The 10,007-nt window shown below is 38.8% G+C and overlaps 2 protein-coding genes across 3 annotated transcripts in view; one reads left to right on the top strand and one right to left on the bottom strand.

Annotated features, from left to right (window-relative positions):
- The window catches only part of LOC116027221 (sterol 3-beta-glucosyltransferase UGT80B1), a 713,221-nt gene that overhangs the window by 141,568 nt on the left and 561,646 nt on the right, over window positions 1-10,007 (bottom strand). The window lies entirely within an intron of this gene.
- LOC116027298 lies at window positions 3,060-9,018 on the top strand. Its single transcript, XM_031268842.1, has 4 exons — window positions 3,060-4,044; window positions 4,798-5,335; window positions 5,793-5,932; window positions 8,380-9,018. Exons 1-4 carry the CDS (start codon window positions 3,426-3,428, stop codon window positions 8,487-8,489), a joined length of 1,407 nt encoding a protein of 468 aa, XP_031124702.1. The 5' UTR covers window positions 3,060-3,425; the 3' UTR covers window positions 8,490-9,018.

The following is a 10,007-nucleotide window of genomic DNA, read 5'->3' as shown; positions in this document are numbered from 1 at the left end:
CCGACCGAGTGGTTGTCGACGGAGTGTAGAGTGGTGGATGCGGACCGACCGAGTGGTTGTCGACGGAGTGTAGAGTGGTGGATGCGGACCGACCGAGTGGATGTCGACGGAATGTAGAGTGGTCGATGCGGACCGACTGATGTCGACGGAATGTAGAGTGGTCGATGCGGACCGACCGAGTGGTTGTCAAGTAGGGTGGCAAAGTGCGCGCGTAGTCCAATTGCGTATTTACCCATCACTAGCTAATACAACCAGCTGGTCAAACCAGTTAACGCAATCAGCCATCAACTACTAGCTAAACCAACCAGCTATCAGCCGTTTGCCAAACACCCCACGATGGATAGAAGAAGTGGAAACAACAGCACATAATTATAGCAAGTGGAAACAATAAATTTAGTCCTAAGGAGTTTCGACGACATGACTGATAAAAAAACTCATCAAAATTACTAATGTTGGGAATGAAATTGTGAACCCAAATTGCCAGACACTCTACATTATTCATAGGACCCAAAAAACTCTTTAAAAATATATACTACCTTGTCTCCAAAAATCTACTCCTAACTTTTACTTCTACCTGTATTCAAATTTTATTAGATGAAAAAAAAGAGGGAGAGAGAGAGGAATTGATAAACATCATAACCCCCTATTATATTAAGCAATCAAAACATGTCATATTAGGGAGTTGAAAATAGGAGTACTTGTAGAATTACTTTTAAGTTAGAATAATATTACATCTATTTTCACTTTCTACACTCGTGTCATCATTTGATTGATTTAAACAACAAAATGATCCACTATTTTTATTTATTCACTTTTATTTACATAATAAAATTTGTACATGCTATTGGGTTAAATTCCGCCCTATGTGGTAAATAGTCTACATTATAGACCAAGCCCATATTATATATGCTGATTTTGGTAGCTTCTTGAGGAAGCTAATAATGGTTTCATCAGGATTTTGAACAGAGTGAGGGAAGCAGCATACAATGTTCATACTTTGGCAGCAAGGTGGATAAAGAAAAAGCAAGTTGAGAAAGAAAATAAAAATTCATTTTGTTTTATATTCAAAGATGGCATATTCCATTCCACTATTGCAAATGATGAATTATTAGTCTTCGTTCATTATTTTTGAAAACAAACACTCATTGTTTTTGGCAGCAAGGAAGGAGAAAAAACCATCCATTTCCTTTCTCCTTCATCTTTGGTACAATTTTGTCGAGAGTTTTTAAAATATTGGGTGCAATTTTTATCAAATATTTTGAAGTTTAGCTTGTATTGATTTTAGACGTTTTTTTTTGGGTATTTTCGTATTATTTGTATTCATTTTCATCTTATTCGTGGTATAGTAGTTGAATATTTCGAGTATGAAATATTATTCCTTTTAGTTTGTAAATGTGAAAGAATGCCTTTAACATATTGTTGATAAATTTGATGTTTTATGAATGTATGGCTCGTGTGATAGCCTTAACATTTGTACTCGAGATTTGTTATAGTGGAAATTTTGTTGTTCGTGGTCCCATGATTTTTTCTGGATTTGGGGTTTTCCACTTAAATCGTGCCTCCCATGTGTGATATTTATTTTTGGGCTATTGTATATTATCTCATATATATGCACCATGTCATGGAGTACATAAAAGTGAGGGGTAGAATTTGGAAGTATATGACTATATGTAGTAGAACTCTTTTTCCAATACATGCGACAAGAGTATACTCCATAGACGTACATATATCATTTAGAGTTAATTCCTGATAGCATAAATGAAACCGGGAGTTACGATTACGAATATGTATGTTTGTGAATAAGTGGGAGAGCGCTCGTAAGTCAGCCGGTCGATTTACCGTAGGGCGACCGAGCAGCCTGAGGCTGAGTGGTATTCTAAGTGGTAGGTGGTTAGAAACAGGTTGCTAGAATAGTGCAGGTTGTAATTGCGGGGCGAGCAGGTTGCTATTACAGGGTGAGCAGACTGTTATTACAGGGTGAGCAGGTTGCTATTACGGAGCACAGGTTGCAATTGAACGGTTACACGGGGTGTAGACCACGATGTAGATTGATGTTGCAGGGTGGAGATTACAAGTAGCGAGTAGTAATTGTTACAATTAAATGATATGAGAAGTGAGGAGGAGACCCTCCTATTTATACTAACCAAGTCGGTCTACGCATTTAATGCACCAGCTGCAAGTGGCTTGGCGTGACATCTTCTTGTTGGCTTGGTCAAACGGTCGCTTTGCAAGTTATGCGTAGGTTGACTGGTTGAGGTTGCAGAGCTGCGCTGCTATGTATGCAAGATGTCAAACGCCGCCCTACAGGCGCAAGTTGGACTACTTTGCTTGTTGTATAAGTTAGGTTTTTCGGCATGCAGGTTGCGTCACTTTGTTGACCGATCGGTCATCCTACGGTAAACCGGTCGGGTGGCCTTCCGTCGGGGCAATTCAAAGGGTGATCCAAGAGCATTTTGTCACAAGACCTATCGATACGGGCCGTACGGTTGTTCACAAGTGATTTGTTCTGGTCGGGTTGATAGCTATGATTGACCAGTCGGGTGACTTCTTGTCGGACCGGCTGTACGGGTCAGTCCTTTATGCGTATTTACCCATCAATTTCATTTTTGGTCATAGATTTATAAGTGACAGTCCATCAAATAGTTCTTTTTTATTAGAAACTTCTTATTTGGTCCTAATATTATTGTGGTATGACCATTTTTGGTCATCTATCGATGAAACGGTTTAAATTTTGTTAACTACAAAGGCATTTCAATATTCAATTATGAATTTTCTCAAAAAAATATAACGAGTCAACTTATTTTGTACAAAAAAATCGAAATATCCTTGTCTTTAATGACATTTCAACAATCGTCGACGGATAATAAAAAATATCACTATAACCAAATATAAATTTTCTGATAAAAAATATTAAAAGTGGACCACCACATTGTAGGACCCAAAAATGCAATTAACTCTATCATTTAAGTCGTTTCCAATAAAAACTCTATATCATTTTTAAGTTAACAAATGTGGTGAGTTGGTTTTAAGTTGATAGTGATGGGTATTAAGTTGGTTTGAACACAGAGCACACTGTCTTCACCGATTCTCCTTCCCGGCACAAAAATGGCAGAAGAAGATTTTCCACTTCAACCCTCGTCTTCCTCTTCTTCTTCCTCTCGCCGTCTCCGTCGCAAGCCGCCGTCGCGGTTAGTCCTTTAACCCTCCATTTCCTCCTTCTCTTTCCGATTTCCGAAATTCGACTCATTGCCATTTCTAGAAAATTCCCTACGATACTCCTCGCTGCTGCTTTTTGTTTTTGTTTCATCATTTGCATAAAAGCCTCCATCATTCCCCCCCTTTTGTCACGAAATCTATAACCAAAAATCTTTTGGGAAAAAGTGATCAAACCAAACATCTTTTGGGAAAAAGTGACCAGTTGTCCGATGAGTTCAGAGTCCAAGCCGGTGATCGGGTCTCTCCCCGGTATCTCGTCGTCCTGGAAGCCTCCGGCGACCGCCGCCGGAACCTCAACCGTCGGACAGCTGCTTAATTTTTGGCAGTATCTCTCCCGAGAAAAAGAGATTCCGATGAGCGAGCGAGAAATCGGGGCGAGTAGAGAGCGGGAATCGGCGCAGGAGGAGGAGGAGCAATCGCGCCTGGAAATCGAGAACGTGAAGCTGAAAGACGAGCTGAAGAATCTGAGGAGGGAATACGATAACCTAACTGAAAACAACGTTCGTCTGGAGGAGGAGAAGAAGGTTCTAGAGAGGAGGAGTGAGGAGAGATACAAGAAGATCAACGAGGAGCTTCTGAAAGAGCAGGAGGAGAAATGCAAACTGATTGAGAAGCTAAAGAGTGATAAGAATGAAGCTGCCATCAAACTTGAGGCTTCTGAGAAGAGGTTTCGATTGTTGGAGGAAAGATTTTCTCGTTTGGAGAAATATGTTGAAGTGAAAGAAGGCAAAATGGCTGAAAATCGTTATGGTGATTGGATCGCTGACAATGGAGCCCACCCTGCTTCCACTCCAGATGCAATGGGGAGTAGCAGAACAAAGATGAAAGGTATAATAATCTTCTATAGCACACCTGCATATATATATGTTGTTGGATAGGACCGGTAAAGGGGCATGTCTAGTAACTAAGTGACTGGGGATTGTTAGGCGGAGGCTTGTAAAGTAGGCCAAGTCCAGCACTCAACCTGTCTCGAACAATGTGACGGCGGTCTATAAGTATTTGTACCTTAGTTACGAGCTATAGCTTTTGCGTGAGTGGTAACAAGTGGTATCAGAATCAGGTCACAGGTAATTGTTGGGCAGTGCCGGTAAAGGGGCCATTGGAGGCCGGTAAAGCCTAAGTAAGGAAGTAAGTTGCGCATTTGCTACGAGCTATAGCTTTTGGTGTGAGTGGTAAGAGCTTTATTCTAACATATCTGTATATATATAGGATTGGATATATATATATAGGATTGGGATCAAACAAGAACTAGCCCTCCCCGAGAGTTGCGGACTATATCTTGTAATGCCTGATTGTGCATTCGTGGATAACTTATTGTGCACATAGAAACTATTATCCAAAGTCCAAACATAGTCAAGTATTTTCCTAGAAAAGGCAGTGACATTTTTTGTTTTAGGATTGTGCATCTTGTAATGGCTGATTGTGTATTCGCGGATAACTGACTGCATTTCTTGCATGAGTGGTAGTTCTGATGTATCCTGCCCCTATAAATAATATTGTTAGTTAAAATTGGAGCTTCTTGAAGTTTTAGTGGTAGTACTGATATATATCCCATTGATGATTGATCAATGTTTATGGCAGATGCATCATCTTCAATCATAGTGGCTTCACCTGTGGTGGTTCTCAGTGACAGTGATGAAGAGAGGCCTGTGGATGAAGGGGCCTCTCTAGCAAACCTCTGTGGTTCAGAAGGTTTGGGACAAACAGAGAAATCATCTTCCACTCACAAAAGCCATGAAAAAAAAGAAAAGCGCGCGGTGAAGAGGAAAAGAAGCTTGAGGAAGAGCCATGATAGTGGAGTTTCTCCACGGAAGAAAATGTATCTTCACGATCTGCAGGACCGTAGAGTGAGCTCGAGAAGTTCCAGCCGTGGTGATGGATCAAAGGGCAGTGCAGTAGCCCCTTCGAAAGGAGGCTTTTTTATGGATTCAGAAGATTCAGATACTTACTTGAAATCCCAGAAAGCGAGAGGAGGGCCATGGCTGCTTGAACCTGACATGTGTTTGGCGTTTGAAGATGATCCTGAACTGTGTATGGATGCTGTTTGTGCACTTTATAGACTTCAGCTTTCCCTACCATTGTCCTTAAAACGCTTGGATAAAGAACTTGATATAGTCAGGTACACAACAATCACCCTGTTTCAAGTATTCTCTCTTTTCCCTTTCATATCCAAACTAGTAGAGTAATAACTTTACAGTTAATGCAACCATGAAATATTAGTCTCTTGTTAGTTCTCTTTCGTTTTATGCATAATGCTTACCTCTCATTGGATAATCCATAATTGTTAAGTGTGAAAAACTGAAAACCGCTTTCATGGAAAGTTTTCTACTTTACAAGGCTCCCTTGTCAATTGTCATATGCATTAGGGAAGCAGAACGAGCATTAGACCCTTAAATTTCATGGCACCCCTCTCCTGCAGCCATTGTTGTGACATTACTTACATGGAATTCTTGAACACATTATTTGGTAGAAGAAATTGCAAATTCAGTTTGGCTTTCATCAATGGAATGCTGGAAACGACCGTTTTTAATGTGTGAATTGAGTTACATACATCTGTGATTTTCTTTTCACGTCAGGGTGGCCAAGTATCTCATCCACGACCATCCAGAGAACAAGCTGAAACGGTCTGTTGCAGAAGTGAGCAAAGACGTCGTTGTTGAATGTAAAAGATTGGCTCTTCATCACAGCGGGGAGCTGTTTCGAGTATACTGTAGTGGTAAGGATCCTTTCTTCTGTTACAATGCTATATTCTCCAAGTTCTAGTTTGCTGCAAATTAAGCAAAGTGTACATATTTGCTTAATTTGACAGTGTTTTGCTGTTCTTAAGGATCAACCCCACATTAGTCTTCACATTTGATAATGTTTTGCTGTTCTTAGGATTAACCCCAACACCAGTCTTCATATTTGATAATGTTTTGATGTGCTTAGGCTCAATCCCAGCATCAAGATGGTGTTTGTCTAACTCTTGATGATTCATAGTTTGACATTGTTTCATGGTTACCTTAGCAAGTACCAGAAATCAATGCCTATCTATTTGGTTTTTGTTGGCTTTATAGTGAAATTGCTCATTATGGTCGGTTTAACTCCTAAACTAGACTTTTAAAACCAAAATGCAATAAGTTGATATATAATAAACTATTTAAAATAATTTTTTTTTCATTTTTAACTTAATGACATGAATAAACCAAGTCAAAAAATTGTTTACCAAACACTCGTTTTACTAGAGCTGTTAAAATGGGTTTAGTCCACGGGCTAGCCCATCCTGCCTTGCCCTGCCAAAAGGGCGAGGCAGGCCCGTATTATGGCTGGTTTTTAGGGGCGGGGTTTTTAGCCCGCGGGCTTCGCCCGCCCACCTATTAAAATTAAAAAAAATTCATTCAGATTTCCACTTCCTAGAAATCAACATTCAGCAGACATCATTTCCTTGATTCCCTCCACTTAGTTCTCATTTTGTTATTTTTTAATCCTTTACCCATCTGCCCATTCCATATTTCCCTCTAAAGTTCTAAACCTAAACCTAATCCCCTTATCCGTCCCACTAAAATTCTATCCATGTGCCACCGTTGCCCCTTATACCATGCAACCCAAACTCAAAACTTTATCAATCTTTGACACTGATTAGTGTTAATAGGCACAGACCTACGGCCGTCGCCAGGGACTCACATTTGGGTCAGCCGCACCCCGAATTGAGGCACGGGAGGCCAACATCCGCTCCCCGCGCTCGATTAAGGGTCAAGTAGGGGGGCGACGCGAAATTCGCTCCCCGCGTTTGACCAAGGGTCAAGTAGGGGGGTGACGCGATTTGTGGCGCCCCGGCAGATGGTAGATTACAGCTTCACTAATCATCACTCTTCGACCACCATCCACAGCCAAGTAAATATATATATATATATATATATATATATATATATTTTAAAACATAAATATAGTCATTTTCTTGCTTTGTGATGTAATTTATTTTATTATTTTATTTCATTTTATATGAGTTTTTGACATTGTATATATGTTTGACAGACGACACTGTATAGTATAAGTATATTAGTATATATGTTACAAAAAAAGGGTTAGTTTTGGCGGGCCCCGCCTAACCCCGTGGGCCTAAGGCTTAGGCCCGCATTTTGGTTTTTAGCCCGCCTCGCCAAAAGGGCGGGTGGGCCCTGCCAACTTGCTTTAACAGCTCTACGTGTTACACTCATATCGTGCCTTATATGGCGGAGTACTCGAAACTATTACGATTCCCTAGCCTAGAAACATGACCGTTACAATCACATCACAGTAAATAGTAATACATGAACAACTAATTAATTACCTACATTCATAATGAACAACTAATTAATTACATGGTGTTTAAGTACAACTTACTTTCTTTTATGTACTTTGCGGAGTAATACATGCGGACACATTATTAGTGTGAATTTCTTTTTTTGAAAATATTATTAGTGTGAATTTTAGTGCTTACATTCCTAAGGAACAATTAATTAATTACGAGATTTTCTTAATACGATTTTTGTGGACTATTACTCATGAGTAATTTTATCTTTACATATTTCGAGTTTTTTTGTCACAAAAAAAAAAAATCAAAATTAGTTAGAAGAAAAATGAATTATTGTAATTGGCATCCATGATTGAAGAATGAAGATATAGAAAATATTGAATTTCTTCAAATAATTACACTATCTGAGACGACAATAATAATCAATTTCTCTCAGCTCATCACCCTATACATACAACCACCTAACTACTTAAAACTTTGGACGCCGACCGCCGCCGACAAGGATGTTTCTTATTAGCATCTACAAAACGGCGGCTGTATCTCTCAACCTCGCCGGTCTTCAACGTCATCCCTGTCTTCTTATGATGCCTCAGCCTATCGCCGCCGCCACCGCCGCCACGTTTAGATAGTGCCCTAAGCCTGCCCAAAATATCCATGTTAGGTATACATTATACTTAAAATAATGTCCACTTGAAGAGACACTGAGCTGATTGACACTATATCATTTATATGTGTTCAAGGGCCAAATCGAACACTTGACCTTTAAAAAATATAACTGTATAAACTATAAAGGAAATAAATTTGTGCATTCAATTTGTTACAAGTTATAGTTTTTAGTGTAGTGGTAAGCGTTTGATCATAACAAACAATGTGTATGTATACTTACGTAGTGCAATTGATACTGGGGTCGATGGGAGCAAGGAGGACGATTCTCCGGTGCGGTTGCCGTGCAGCGGGAGAGTGGCCGGAGGCGGTTGTTTCCGTCGAGAATGATTTGTAGGGAAGCAGCGCCACCACGATGTCTCGGCCTGAGACATTGCAGTGCACAGGTGGAGTGGTGATCAGCGACAGTGTGATGAACCCTAACATCCACACTGGGAAAAATCTCACCATTTCTAACCCTCACCTCACCTCACCTCAAGATTTTGATCGAAATTGTTCAACTTGTGCTTCCTTTTATAGTGAAGCAAATAGCTAATTCGGGTCTCACTCGGTGTCACACTTACAGAGCTTTGTGCGTTCAACTCTTTGTGTTTCAACAATTCTTTTTATATACACTACTAATATCGATCTGTATACATCTCATAAGACGGGACTAATTCACTTTAGGTTTTGATGGGTCCCATTCCAGCAAAGTTGGGGATGAACTTGTGGTTTTGGAGGGTATTAAGGAAAGGAATGGCTGTATACAGGGCATGCCAGCATGAAACGGTTAAAGGTGTTTTTGTGTTTATATTGTGAGGGGAGAAGGGTATATAACATGTGTTGTGTATTTAGCTGGCAAGCATAAAAAGTTCTGTTGTTTTTTATGATAGGATGATAGTGTGAAAATGAATCACTATATTTAATAGTTACATTGAACATATATTAAAATTGGAATATATTTAATTTCTAATGATCAAGGTCGAAAATATTAAATATATTAAGGACAATTACAACTAAGTTAGTTGGGTAACCACAATGTTGCTAGTTTGAATTCCAATGGGAGCAGCTTGCAGTCTACGATGTCATTTGATTAGTCATTTAATTATGGACAATAATATTTTCAAATATATTTCCATTGTCAATGTAATTCCCTAGTTTTCAATTTCAACTAATTTGAGCATCGAATTGTTTAAAATTTTGTCAATTAAACTATTTCATGTATCAAATTGAAGCATGTGTTCTATCTCAATTAAAAGTTTATGCTGATAGTTGGATTGCACATTTATGTTTATATATTATATGCTCAACATATTAATTACAGTTAAAACAACATTTTTAGGTCTAGTCATTTGAATCAAAGTTAAATAGTTAAAAGTTAACCCAAACAATATTTACCAAACAAGTCGAAAGACTCAAGTCATTGGTGAAAGCATGAAATGTGGGTGATTATTCTCTTCTTCTTTTTTTTTTTTGAACTATTACGAGAGAAATTTGCAATCATTGTTGAAATGTGTATAGTGAATAAATCTCATTTTTGTATAATAGTTTGCAAATTATATATATAAAAAATAAATTGTATCAGGAAGACTTTATGCAGCGAGCTAGACCATATGTGATTATTATCTTATCGTTATACATATATGTGTGATTAACCTTGAGAAACAAAAGCATTCAAAATATAGATAATTGTATGTTTATATGTAATGAGCAGTGTTGCAAAAATCACGCCTGGCCTAGGCGTAAGGCGGCGCCCAGCCGCGTCGAGGAAGACCAAAATCGGCTTCCTCTGCGGCCGGGTGCCTAGGCGGTTATATATATATATATATATATATTTATATATTTATTTATTTATAATTTTAAAATCTTAAACATT

Source organism: Ipomoea triloba, chromosome 1, assembly GCF_003576645.1.
Source record: "Ipomoea triloba cultivar NCNSP0323 chromosome 1, ASM357664v1".
Lineage (NCBI taxonomy): Eukaryota > Viridiplantae > Streptophyta > Magnoliopsida > Solanales > Convolvulaceae > Ipomoea > Ipomoea triloba.
The sequence above is the reverse complement of the archived record's forward strand: the minus strand, read 5'-3'. Positions and strand labels throughout refer to the sequence as shown.

Excerpts from the sequence above, each read along its gene's own strand:
- LOC116027298 (XM_031268842.1), top strand. The coding sequence starts at position 3,426 with ATGAGTTCAGAGTCCAAGCCGGTGATCGGGTCTCTCCCCGGTATCTCG. Across the intron at positions 4,045-4,797 it reads TAGCAGAACAAAGATGAAAG|ATGCATCATCTTCAATCATA; the intron begins GTATAATAATCT and ends TGTTTATGGCAG. Across the intron at positions 5,933-8,379 it reads GTTTCGAGTATACTGTAGTG|TGCAATTGATACTGGGGTCG; the intron begins GTAAGGATCCTT and ends ATACTTACGTAG.